The sequence below is a fragment of the Cherax quadricarinatus genome, chromosome 22 (assembly GCF_038502225.1).
Source record: "Cherax quadricarinatus isolate ZL_2023a chromosome 22, ASM3850222v1, whole genome shotgun sequence".
Taxonomy (NCBI): domain Eukaryota; kingdom Metazoa; phylum Arthropoda; class Malacostraca; order Decapoda; family Parastacidae; genus Cherax; species Cherax quadricarinatus.
In genome coordinates this window covers 35,586,884-35,601,551 of record NC_091313.1, presented here as the reverse complement: position 1 = coordinate 35,601,551, position 14,668 = coordinate 35,586,884, and the positions used below count along the sequence as shown (strand labels likewise).

Here is a 14,668-nt window from a genome sequence, read left to right as displayed (position 1 = left end):
CCTGATCCTCGTCTTCTTGTATTTCCTAATTAGTTTCACATCGTCTGCGAACAGGGACACCTCTGAATTTATCCCTTTTGTCATGTCATTCATATATACCAGAAACAGCACCAACGCTAAGACTGACCCTTTTGGAACCCCACTCGAAATGCGCCTACTCTGTCACCTCCTCACATACCATCCTCGTTGTTTCCTTCTTGTTATGTATTCCCTGACCCATTCCCTGCTATTCCTGCCTGCTCTTTTAGATTCTGAACCAGTTTCTTGTGTGGTACCGTGTCGAAAGCCTTCTTACAGTCCAAGAAGATGCAGTCTACCCATCACTTTTACTTCTGTTACCTTGTCGTTGAACCAGAGCAGATTTGTGACTCAGGATTTATCATTCCTAAAGTCATGCTGGTTGCCATGTATGAGCCTGTTCCTTTCTAGGTGCTCCACCACTCTTCTGATAATTTTCTCCATGACTTTACACACTATACATTTCAGCGTCACTGGTCTGTAGTCTAATGCTGTCCATCAGTCGCCTCTTTTATATATTTGGACTATGATTACTGTCTTCCACACCTCAGGTAGTTGCCCTGTTTCGATAGATATGTTGAAGATTGTTGTTAGCGGCACACACTGCCTCTGCTCCCCCTCTCAGGACCCATGAAGAGATGTTATCTGGGCCCACCGCTTTCAGGGTATCTAGTTTACCTAGTAGTTTCTTCACTTTATCCTCGGTTGTAAACAGTGTGTCCAACATTTGCTGCTGCACCTTTCCGCCTCGGTTTCCTGGAAGCCTTTCTATCTCCATTTTGAAAACCTCACTAAATCTTGTGCTTAGCTCTTCACTTCCTGGTCGCTCCTTGTGAGCTCCCCTCCTGCCTGAACCCATTTAAAACTGCTTCCACTACCCAGTACCAACTGGGCAAATTGCATGTTGTTACAGTCACACACTTCACAGCGTCCTGCTTGCTGCATCTGTCCCCTTCATGTCACGCCAAGTCCCAGCACCAGTGACCGACCTGGTTCAAGTACCCTTTGTCTAATTTCACTTCGAGAATTTTAACGAAAAATAGTACCGTTTTAGTAAAAATTAAAAGGAAAAACGTATCCCGCATTGTATTTAGACTGACAGTGAAAAAAATACTATAGAGCATTTTTTAATGTTTTTCTTAAATTCTTTTCAGCTCATGTGTTGTTACTTTACGTAACTGTTTTTTTTTTTTTTGGTGGGGGACAGAATTTTGCAACGTTGTAGAAAAATAGTGACATAAGCTTTTTTTTCCCCCAGCTTATTGGTTAAACAGGAGGCGGATCATTCTTTCCACTGTCTACCCCAGCTCTCGTTTTATAATCTTTTTCTGTTACAATGGTAGAAAACGGACTATGTTTATGGTGCTAAATATTCAGCTGCTTCTAATCATGTACAACATTCGAATGTGATCCTTGTTCTTTACAATATTGTCCAATTTGAAACATTACCCCAACTAAACAGACCAACCTTCACATAAACAGGTCAACCTGCATATAAACAGACCAACCTTCATATAAACAGGCCAACCTTCATATAAACAGACCAACCTTCATATAAACAGACCAACCTTCACATAAACAGGTCAACCTGCATATAAACAGACCAACCTTCATATAAACAGGTCAACCTTCATATAAACAGACCAACCTTCAAAACAATATAAACATGGAACCTGCATCTTGAATCCCCCCTGACAGTAGGAGTAATATTTACTTCATTTACGAAGTATCAGATTCTACACCCTACAGAATGTTCGTTATATAGGTCATGGGCTTCACCCGTTTGTCTCATTGCATCTCCGCAATCTTCATTGCTACGAGGAAGGGAGAGAAGTGGAAGTTTCAATGAGAGTTCTTCAACCTATAGTCAGTTCCATTCCTGGAAACACTGCTAAGGCGGCCTCGTCTTAAATCTGGTGTTATACAGCGGACAACTTTCCAGTACTCACACCAGGCTACTGTAGCTGGTGACTCATTGATGATTTTCCGAATGAAGTCATAAGTAAAATATGAATTATATTAACACAATTATCACTTATCAGGATTTTTATTGCAACTTTGTGTACTGATGTAAATTTTCATTTTATTAAGTCTTTTGTATTCTGCAGCCTCCTTCTTCGGCGCCTCGTACGTGTCGCTGCCGCTCCAGGAAGCTCGCAGCTCCACAGAGATCAGTCTTCGTCTTAAGACGCACCGCTCTGATGCCTTGCTGCTGCTGGCCGCCGGCAACACTGATTACTGCCTGGTGGTGCTGGAGGGAGGTGCCCTCAGGGTAAGTAAAGAGAGGAAGGGAGGGAAACTGAAACTGATTTTGGAACATATAACCTGAAAAACAATATTACGAAAATATAAATCTGACAGTAACACTTTCTACCATTTGAACAACTGTATATTGTACCTAAAACACCACTGAAATCAGCAGTGCTTAATACTGTTGACAAATGAGAAGAAATTAATTTTAAATTTAATGATAAATTTGTTTCCCAATTACACTAGGACTAAATACCTTCGAGCGGAAAAAAATTGTGTTACCATCACTTATTGTGTCTTTTTGAAGAAAAAACATAAATACCTATCTGACTCGTGGGACGAGAGCTCACTATCACTTAGCTCATAGCGTATTAGCTATTTAGACTTACAGTATATAAGAATGTTCGGCAAAACATCCTGAATGAGATACCTTAAACGGCAAATTGTTGCACCTGATGAACAATGAGAAACTAATCAGAAACATGATCACAAATGCAATATGCTCTACACAAATAGCCAGCACATGGGAGAGAGGAGCTTATGATTACGTTTCGGTCCGACTTGGACTATTTACAGAGTCACACTAACAGGGACCAGTCATCCCATCGACTGGTCCTCTGTTAAAATTGTCTATCCTGATTCTAGCCTTCACAGTCACCGTCTGCTTAAAGCATCCCTAATGCACAACTTTCCTAATATAAATCTGAGTCTTGGCTTAGTCTGTGTAGATGCCTTCCTTTCTCATTACATTGTCAAGTGCTTCAAACTTCGGAACACTCGTGACTTGACCTGATCCCTTTCTCTCCTCCCTCTTTTCCTTTCGTAATTTTTCCATTTTTCTTCGTTTTCCTTTCTTATGTCCAGGTGTGTTCTGTCTTTCTGTAACCTCCCCCCCGTCCCTCGCCCCATGATGTTTTTGGTCGTACCCCTTGTGGGCCCTTAGCTCTCCTGCAGTGCTCCTCCTTGACCTTAAACTTACCCTACTTCTACTGCTACTACTACGACTACCAATGAATTACTACTACAATTGCTGCTACTTCTACTATTGCCACCGTTCACCCTTCACTCCTCTTTCTATCTCTTGTTACACTAAAGCTTCTCTCCTTACTATTTACTACCACTGTTACTTCCATTGCTTTTTTTCTTTCTCTCTTGGCCCCGTCCCTGTCCCCTTCGAAGGAACGAAGGAACACTGCAGCAGGCCTACTGGCCCATGCGAGGCAGGTCCAAGTCTCCTACCGGCTTAAGCCAATGCACCCAACCTAGTCAGGTCAGGTCACATTGACTTAAGGGAGAACACGGCAACTGACCTGGTAGCACAAGCTATCAGGTCCAACTCACACCCACCCACATCCACTCATGTATTTATCCAACCTATTTTTAAAGCTACACAACGTTCTGGCCTCTATAACTGTACTTGGGAGTTTGTTTCACTCATCCACAACTCTATTACCAAACCAGTACTTTCCTATATCCTTCCTGAATCTGAATTTTTCCAACTTAAAACCATTGCTGCGAGTCCTGTCTAGGCTAGATATTTTCAGCACACTATTTACATCCCCTTTATTTTGTGTTAGTGTGGCTTCGTAAATGGTCCAAGTCGGACCGATACGTCATCGCAAGCTTCTCTCTCATCTGTGCAGATTATTTGTCTATTATTCCAGTCATGGTATTGTGCCTTTTTGTTCTTCACAATATACTCTCATCATTACAGAAATACAAAAGAATTTAAATTCAAGGGTGGAAAATTCCAGGAATAATACGAGACGGGATGTTTAGTAAATTTAGTCTAAAAACTCAAAGAACTGTACAAGAATGGTAAGAAATACCAACAAGATGAGAATTAGACACACATGAAACATCTGGGATTTTTTAAAGTAGACATTTCGCCATCCAATGGCTTTATCAATACAAATTCTAGAATTTGTATTGATACAAATTCTAGAATTTGTATTGATAAAGCCACGTCTACATTAAAAATACCTAGATGTTTCATGTGTGTCTAATTCTCAACTCAGAGAACTGACTGAAACAAAGTTAGAGCAGTATAACGAGATTGTTTGGTAGGCTGTAAGCGGGTGGTTAATGATAAACGTCTTCGGAGGCTTCTTTGTTTATTGAAAAGTGTTGTGGTGGGTACACAGGCTTGTGTTGTGCCCATGGCCTGGGAAGGGCCATCCCACGAGAGAGAGCTACTAGTACTTGTGTTTTGCTGCTAGGCCACTGTGTGAGTGAGAGCGAGGCATGGGCAGACAGGCTGGTGTGCCTACTGAGAGGCCTGGCTACAGAGGGCAACACTTGAGTGGCGCAAAATATGAACTAAGCTGGCAGAGAGCATGGGCTGTCTGTGCAGACAGTACAGGCTGTCTACATATGCTCGGCCACCTACCGCGCGTCGTCCCGATGCTACAATACTGGTGGTAAAAGGAACTCGGTCTCTCTCTCGTAGGAACAGGGCACAGAACACAAAATAAAAACATATATATACATATGAACATGGAAAAAACACTTCCTACAGGGAGGGAAGAAAAAAACATGTGGGGTGTGCTAAACATCGTGGTCATAGACAGTGAGCGTCGACGGGCATCACTGCATGCCTTCCTGCATCTGGACAGATACTGCAACACAGGAGACATCGCTGCTGCTGAGCTGTGATGTAACAGGTTACGGTCTCCTCTGGAATGATGAAGCAGTCATCGTAGGAGTCGCTGCAGGTTTTCACTCAACCTGGGGCACATGCTAGTGCCCTCGAGTGAGGCATCGACAAAACTCGGCAACTGGGCAGGACTTCTGGCAAGCGACTCAGGAGGACACTTCTCGATTGGTACTGTCGCTGGGCTGTCACTGCCGGCGAGCGTGGAGCGAGTTGTGGAGTGAGTCGTGGCAGAGACGACTGGGTGAACATCTGGGAGTCGTAACATCATACACCAGACTGCAGTGAGTGAGCTAGCAGTCAAAGTGACATCTTCTTTGTGCAGGCTGCTCACTGAAGCTTGTTACAACACGAGGCTGACATAGCGCCTGCCGACAGTGGATAACTGCGGCTTGGCGAGTATCATTCTCTCGGCAGTTGGAGTTATAGCAGAGATTAGTCTAAGCATCCCCAGACTTGTTTCTGTACATATAACTGCACTCTGACGGTCTGGAGGTGAAGTGAACAAATCTCGATGGGAATCGTAGCAGGTACGATTCTGCAGAACATCACGAGCGACGAGCATAAAAGCTTTCTGTACAAGAGGGCTCGGTCACTCGGGGGCTGACTTGACATCAGCTGTCAAACGTACTGGTCACTTTGGGTGACTTAGCACAGTGGTGCTACTCAGGTCTGGCTCAGACCTCACTGGACACACGGAAACTTTCAACACACCAGCGGTACATGCGGTACAACATGGCTTAAACTAGCAAATGATGCTTTTCTGTGCATAAAACTGACACTGAGACATATACTAAAATGTGAGAACACTGACTGAGAGGAATTAAAGCACGACATATATCTTCTCTTAGTCTTCTCGACAATATTTTAATAATTACTGAACACTCGATGGTGACATCATGTGATGTCAGGCGTGATGACGTCAGCAGCACTGTGACATCAGCAGATATCTCGAGGTGACGTCAGGCAGACATCGTGAGGTGACGTCAGCAGACATCGTGACGTCATGAAGTCGGCCAGCATCGTCGGTGACGTCAATGTGATGCAGGCAGCAGACCACAGCATGTGGCCTAGGACATCTGGTAACTCACATGGCTGATAGATCTACGTGACATCGCCCACACCCAATGTGGCATCGTGATCCACGTGGTGTCGTGATCTACGTGGCATGCTGATCTACGTGGCTTGCTGATCTACGTGGCATGCTGATCCACGTAGCTTCAAGTGGCCTCAGGCACTCGGATACACAGCTCTGGCAATGAGTTCACACGAAAAACAGCAGAAAACACAGCAGAGGGAGTGAGTAGTGGTGAGTGGTGTATGGTAGGCTGGTGAGGTGTGAGAGTACAGCAGGGCGAGGCAAGAGGCGGCCTCTTCCTCCTCCCACAAACACGTGGAGAACTCACACTGGACGCAGAAATTGCCACAAAACTCACCTCTGGCTTGCTGAAACAGCTTTGCTGAGCTGAACAACAACAGCAACATACAAGTGACGCTGAACACATGACTTGAGAAACAGCGTGGGACACTGTAGCGTGGAGTCACTTACAATTCTCGGTGAATTTCGGCAAATTTCGGCTGGATCCTGCTTGTACCTGTGTCTGGATGCTCAAACGTGCAGACACGACATCAGGATAACTCGTTGAGAAACGGATGCTTCTTGTGTAGGGTGACGAAGTGAAGATGACTTCATACCTCTCCTTCCTCTCTCCGGGCAAACAACTGCTGCGACCACCACTGCTACCAATGTTTAATGGGATTATTTGTTTGGTAGGCTGTAAGCGGGTGGTTAATGATAAACGTCTTCGGAGGCTTCTTTGTTTATTGAAAAGTGTCGTGGTGGGTACACAGGCTTGTGTTGTGCCCATGGCCCGGGAAGGGCCATCCCACGAGAGAGAGCTACTAGTACTTGTGTCTTGCTGCTAGGCTGCTGTGTGAGTGAGAGCGAGGCATGGGCAGACAGGCTGGTGTGCCTACCGAGAGGCCTGGCTACAGAGGGCAACACTTGAGTGGCGCAAAATATGAACTAAGCTGGCAGAGAGCATGGGCTGTCTGTGCAGACAGTACAGGCTGTCTACAGCAGAACTATCAGACACACCCCGAGAAACAGTCATGAGATTCATAAACTAGTACTTAGGAAATGCTGAATACCGAAGCACATCAGTATGTACTACTGAGAAAACGTTAAATAATATCAAATTGAACATGAGAGCATAAAGGAATGTGCAGGAAAAATGGGTTACCAAAATTTTTTAAAATCGTGAATATGACACAGCGAAGATGTACACCGCAAGGAGGAGTTCTTAGTCCCATGCCATTTAATGTTTTAATTAATGCTCTTCTAAATGCTCTATCTCTCTCACCTAAACATATAAGTATAAGTAATGCTGATGACAACATGATCCATACAACAGAGCATAAGGAGATGAGTGCCATTCTTAACGAAAGGAAAGTAATTTGTAATCGACTAGTGCTCGTCATATCTTCATCAACAACAAAAAAATTGACAAGTAAGCAACATGTTCCACCCATCTGTTTGTAGGGGAAAACATCAGCTATATTAAATCTTATAGATATCTTGGTATGGACGAATCCTACAAGGAATCGAACGTACTACAACTAAATAACAAATGCAGACAGGCCAAAGGCTCTCAGAGCTGTTTCTGGATACAACCACAACTGTGGAGCTAATGTAAGTATAATGAGAATGATGTACATAGTCTGCAATAGGTCATTTACCGATTATGTTTCGCCCATGTTAATAGTAGCTAAGAAAAATTCTCCTGCCCTTGGACTAAGTACAAAATGAAACGCTCAGAATTATTCTTGGCTATCCTAAAATACCAAGGTTCTTAATGTGAGGAAAGACCTTGGTGTTCCTAGCATCAGTAATAAGATTATTGAGATGAACACTTGGTATTAGACTGTTAAGAAATGAACCAGAGACTGTCACTAAAATATTACTAAATGTCTAGAAGTGAATAAACATAAATCTAAATAGGTTTTGTAAATATGCAATTATAATAAGTTTTATAACTTACACGTACTGTATCACTGCAGACAAGAGCATTTCACCTCTCCATAGAAGCTGTGATCATTTAACATCACAAACCTGCAGTCCCTAAAAACCTCATCACTAGTAATCCCTTCCTAGTAATAGTATGTAACACTGTATAAACTGATGGATCTAAGCAGGAGTCTACTGGTAGACATCAGCTCTTGTTGTCATCTCACTAGAGATGAACAGTAGAAATCATGATGAGTTTGGCGTAAGAATTAACAACTAGGTGTCTACACTGCAAACTGAATTGTTTGCCATCCTAATTGAGCTAAAGTTAACTTATGACACAGATCTTGACTCTTTGATTAATACTGATACCATGTGCTTATTTAAAGCTACTGATTCACATAATGCTTCTAACAGAATGCTCATTGCAGAAGCCAGCTATAGATTGTCAAAATTCAGAGAAAGAGGAAATAATGTACAATTCTTATGGATTTCATCACACACTGAATTACTTCTTCATAATTAAATTGACAAGTTAGCCCGAAAAAGTACGTTGACGGACATTGTAGAATATAACTTTGGTATGTTTGTGTCTAGCGTTAGGAATAATATTAAGAGAGAAATCAGTAATAAAACCGAATGTCATAAGAATACAGTAAGAAACCTGAGTAGATCTATCACTATAATATGAACGTAGGTAACATTATTTATGGAGCAACTGGTGATATGAGCATACTGACTGACTGATGTAGTAGCCGAGCTTAGGCTTGGTTTCGAGAACTTCTGGAAGTTTAGCAGACACATGAGGATCAAACTACGTGCTTAATTGTTCACTTATTATGGAATATCGAGATAGACAGTATAATAACCTGTTTGATTTGTCAAAGTATCTTATGAAATAAGATACCCGAGATATTAAGCAAATATCCTATAATTTCTTTGCAACAGATAATCGTAGATATAAACCCAGATTTACCTCTGTTAACTAGTTTGTGGCCTGGTTCCTAGGTCTTTTGTATATCCATATACCCTTGCGCTACCGTCCACAGGATGGGTATACGGGGTATACATTAAACTAGCCATTTACAAGGAAAAAGAAATGATAGAACTTCTAAAAGAGTAATATGAATCAGTGTTTAGTAATCAATTAAAAAGCAGTGTCGAAAATGCAATTTTTTTCATTACGTCTGAAGGTCACAGAGATCATATAACTGTCAAAAGCAATAATCCCATAGAATTCGAAAAAAAAGTAATAGAAAACACTCAGCAGGTTTTAGATGAAGTGATCAGATCCAACTGAAATGTCAGAGACCTTATAGAGTGCAGATATAGCTCCTTTGTGTTAAAGAGGTAGCAGAGTGCTAGCCAAATGTTACAGACCAATAGCTCAAACTTCACGGAAGTGTTCGTATGGCTTACGAGACTCCAAATTACAAATTTTATAGAACGGCACTTATCTGCACAATCCAGACCAGCATTCACTTGGAGCAATAGGGAGGAGGAGGAAAACTACAACGATGTGAAATACACTGATTATCCAAAGGTATTATAAAAATGTGATCATTGGGTGATTGAACACAAAATGAGAAAGAAATGTAATGGGAAAAGTAGGCAAGTGAATATTCAATATTCTGAGAAATAGAGCGCAAGGAATACTAGCGAACAGTGCAAAATCCAGCACTAACAGAAAGTAAAGTACCAAAAGACACGATCCTGACGTCTTTCTGTTCTTATCTTCTTAGATGATACCAAAATATGTCTAAGAATCACGTCGGTAGAAGACACGGAATAATGCAAGAAGAGGTAGGAATGATATTTCAGTCGGCAGTGATTAATATGTTTAATAGTGATAAGATCCGTCTTCTTAGGTAAGAAAAGAATGAGGATGTGGAATGTATACAACACGCAGGATTACTAAAATAAATTAAAGGCACCTGTGAAGAACCTGCGTGTAACAATATCATCTATTGTTCTTTCAAGGAACATATTAGGGAAAATGTCACGAAAGCCAAGAAAATAACGAGTTGGATAATGAAGTAATTATACCAGACTGTGGTGGATAGGTCAGCGAACTGCCTGCCGCAAAAGCCTGGTCAACCAGGCATACAGGAGACAGGGCTGATCCTAGGCAGGGTTGTGAGAGTAGAGGATTAAACTCTTGAAACCCGTCAAAGGTATATCAGAGGTATACAAAGTGAAGAATTAGACACATGTGCAACATCTGGATGTCTTTATTTGTAGACGTTTCTCCCTCCAGTGACTTTATGAATACAAGGGCACAATGTGAAGAATGTAGAACCATACACAAAAGATGAGAGAATGAGTCCCTCAGTTTTGGAGTTAGTGAAGAGCATCGTAGTCTTGAAGACTCTCTACTTGAGACTAATTACTCATTTTTGGTATATAGTTCTATATTCTTCACATTACATCCTTGTATTGTATTGATAAAGTCACTGGAGGGCGAAACGTTTAGAAGTAAAGATACTCAGATGTTGTACATGTGTTTGTTTCTTAATCTTGTCGGTATTACATACCCTTCATATGAATATATGCAAAGGTATATAAACATTGTCAATGGCCAGTATTTTTATTTTTTTTTTTTTGGGGGGGGAGTCCATAAATATAAGAGATGGGTTTTAACATTATTTTTGCCACCTTCGTCAGGTACGCATCAACTTGGGGGCGGGAGAGTCTGAACTCTCCTCGGCTCCCAGGCTGCGTCTTGACGACCTTTTCTGGCACGAGGTCAGAATCTCCCGCAACACCGCCCAAATGACCCTCACCATTGACAATATTCACACCACCAGGTGGGTCATAACGCCAGTAATACCACCACAACACACCACCTTCACCAGGCAGGCCTGACCCTAGTGCTACCAGCTGAGTTATGACCAGTATTATCACAACCCCCAAGTAAGTCAGCAGCACCACCAGGTAAGTCAGCACCACCATCAGGCAGGTCAGCACCACCCTCGGGCAGGTCAGCACCACCACCAGGTAGGTCAGCACCACCACCAGGCAGGTCAGCACCACCACCAGGCAGGTCAGCACCACCACCAGGCAGGTCAGCACCACCACCAGGCAGGTCAGCTCCACCACCAGGCAGGTCAGCAGCACCATCTAGCAGGACAGCAGCACCACCAGGTAGGTCAGCACCACCACCAGGCAGGTCAGCACCACCACCAGGCAGGTCAGCACCACCACCAGGCAGGTCAGCACCACCACCAGGCAGGACAGCTCCACCACCAGGCAGGTCAGCAGCACCATCTAGCAGGACAGCAGCACCACCAGGCAGGTCAGCACTACCACCAAGCAGGTCAGCACCACCACCAGGCAGGTAAGCATCACCAGGCGGGTCAGCACCACCACCAGACAGGTCGTCACTACAGGTTACCCTGGCAATACTTTTTGCAAAACGTATTCCCTCGACGGTAACATTATCCAATATAATCAACAGTGAACTAAGCACTTGGGTTAGTTTTCATACGAGTGGCAACCAAATTAACCGTTTTGTAGTCTGTCTGCCTGTCTGTCTGTCTGTCTGTCTGTCTGTCTGTCTGTCTGACTGTCTGTCCGTTTGTCTGTCTGACCGTCTGTCTGTCTGTCTGACTGTCTGATTGTCTGTCTGTCTGTCTGTCTGTCTGTCTGACTGTCTGTCTGACTGACTGTCTGTCTGACTGACTGACTGTCTGTCTGTCTGTCTGTCTGTCTGTCTCTCTCTCTCTCTCTCTCTCTCTCTCTCTCTCTCTCTCTCTCTCTCTCTCTCTCTCTCTCTCTCTCTCTCTCTCTCTCTCTCTCTCTCTCTCACTCTCTGTCTGTCTGTCTCTCTCTCTCTCTCTCTCTCTCTCTCTCTCTCTCTCTCTCTCTTTCTCTCTCACACACACATACACACACACACACACACACACACACACACACACACACACACACACACACACACACACACACACACACACACACACACACACACACACACACACACACACACACACACACTACCAGCAGGCACATACAGCAGGGAAGGCACTACAATGGATCAGGGAATACTTGTCAGGAAGACAGCAGCGAGTCATAGTACGTGGCGAGGTGTCAGAGTGGGCGCCTGTGACCAGCGGGGTCCCACAGGGGTCAGTCCTAGGACCAGTGCTGTTTCTGGTATATGTGAACGACATGACGGAAGGAATAGACTCCGAAGTGTCCCTGTTTGCAGATGACGTGAAGTTGATGAGAAGAATTCATTCGATCGAAGACCAGGCAGAACTACAAAGGGATCTGGGAAGGCTGCAAACCTGGTCCAGCAATTGGCTCCTGGAGTTCAACCTCACCAAGTGCAAAGTCATGAAGATCGGGGAAGGACAAAGAAGACCGCAAACCACGGCCAAAGACTGCAAACCTCACTCAAGGAGAAATATCTGGGGGTGAGTATATCACGGAGCACGTCTCTGAAAGTCCATATTAACCAAATAACTGCTGCGGCATAAGGGCGCCTGGCAAACCTGAGAATAGCGTTCCGATACCTCAGTAAGGAATCGTTCAAGACTCTATACACTGTTTACGTCAGGCCCATACTGGAGTACGCAGCACCTATTTGGAACCCCCACCTGGTAAAGCACGTCAAGAAATTAGAGAAAGTGCAAAGGTTTCCGACAAGGTTAGTTCCAGAGCTAAGGGGAATATCCTACGAAGAAAAGTTAAGGGAAATCGGTCTGACGACGTTGGAGGACAGGAGAGCCAGGGGTGACATGATAACGACATACAAAATACTGCGTGGAATAGATAAGGTGGACAGAGACAGGATGTTCCAGAGATGGGACACAGAAACAAGGGGTCATAATTGGAAGTTGAAGACTCAGATGAGCCAAAGGGATGTTAGGAAGTATTTCTTCAGCCACACAGTTGTTAGGAAGTGGAAAAGTCTGGCAAGTGATGCAGAGGAGGTACGAACCATACATAGCTTTAAGACCAGGTATGATAGAGCTCATGGAGTAGGGAGAGGGAGGACCCAGTAGGGGTCAGTGAAGAGGCGGTGCCAGGAGCTGAGTATCGACCCCTGCAACCACAATTAGGTGAGTACACAAGCACACACGTACGTACCTACGTGTCATGGAAATATAAACACATATGCAATGTAATGTGATCCTTTATTGACAACGTTTCGCCCACACAGTGGACTTTATCAACGCAGATCTGTTTGTGACTTGATAAAGCCCACTGTGTGGGCGAAACGTTGTACATAAAGGATCATATTATACTGCATATGTGTTTATATTTCTATTGCGTCTGTATTTTATACCATTTATTTCCACTTACGTGCCATTTAATCTGCTCCACTAATTTAATACCACATTTCTGCTGCTAGTAATAGCTATAATGGTGCCGAGGAAGCAACGATACTCGACACCAGCGTCAGACATCATAGCCCACTGGTACTGCTGGTCCCTTTACTAGTAACACTGGTACTGCTGGTCACTTTACTAGTAACACTGGTACTGCTGGTCACTTTACTAGTAACACTGGTACTGCTGGTCACTTTACTAGTAACACTGGTACTGCTGGTCCCTTTACTAGTAACACTGGAGCTGCTGGTCACCTTACTAGTAACACTGGTACTGCTGGTCACTTTACTAGTAACACTGGTGCTGCTGGTCACTTTACTAGTAACACTGGTACTGCTGGTCACTTTACTACTAACAATGGTGGTGCTGGTCACTTTACTAGTAACACTGGTGCTGCTGGTCACTTTACTAGTAACACTGGTACTGCTGGTCACTTTACTAGTAACACTGGTCCTGCTGGTCACTTTACTAGTAACACTGGTGCTGCTGGTCACCTTACTAGTAACACTGGTGCTGCTGGTCACCTTATTAGTAACACTGGTGCTGCTGGTCACCTTACTAGTAACACTGGTGCTGCTGGTCACCTTACTAGTAACACTGGTGCTGCTGGTCACCTTACTAGTAACACTGGTGCTGCTGGTCACCTTACTAGTAACACTGGTGCTGCTGGTCATCTTTCTAGTAACACTGGTGTTGCTGGTCACCTTACTAGTAACACTGGTGCTGCTGGTCACCTTACTAGTAACACTGGTGTTGCTGGTCACCTTACTAGTAACACTGGTGCTGCTGGTCACCTTACTAGTAACACTGGTGTTGCTGGTCACCTTACTAGTAACACTGGTGCTGCTGGTCACCTTACTAGTAACACTGGTGTTGCTGGTCACCTTACTAGTAACACTGGTGTTGCTGGTCACTTTACTAGTAACACTGGTGCTGCTGGTCACCTTACTAGTAACACTGGTGTTACTGGTCATCTTACTAGTAACACTGGTGTTGCTTGTCACCTTACTAGTAACACTGGTGCTGCTGGTCACCTTACTAGTAACACTGGTGTTGCTGGTCACCTTACTAGTAACACTGGTGCTGCTGGTCACCTTACTAGTAACACTGGTGCTGCTGGTCACCTTACTAGTAACACTAGTGCTGCTGGTCACCTTACTAGTAACACTGGTGTTGCTGGTCACCTTACTAGTAACACTGGTGTTGCTGGTCACCTTACTAGTAACACTGGTGTTGCTGGTCATCTTACTAGTAACACTGGTGCTGCTGGTCACCTTACTAGTAACACTGGTGTTGCTGGTCACCTTACTAGTAACACTGGTGTTGCTGGTCACCTTACTAGTAACACTGGTGTTGCTGGTCACCTTACTAGTAACACTGGTGTTGCTGGTCACCTTACTAGTA

General features: G+C 43.9%; 1 protein-coding gene across 1 annotated transcript in view; it reads left to right on the top strand.

The window, feature by feature from the left end:
* The window catches only part of LOC128689813 (chondroitin sulfate proteoglycan 4), a 375,987-nt gene that overhangs the window by 173,358 nt on the left and 187,961 nt on the right, over nt 1-14,668 (top strand). The window contains exons 2-3 of the mRNA XM_053778303.2: nt 2,127-2,290; nt 10,593-10,735. Of these exons, the coding sequence (XP_053634278.1) occupies nt 2,127-2,290; nt 10,593-10,735 (307 nt within the window). The remainder of the gene's footprint in view (nt 1-2,126; nt 2,291-10,592; nt 10,736-14,668) is intronic.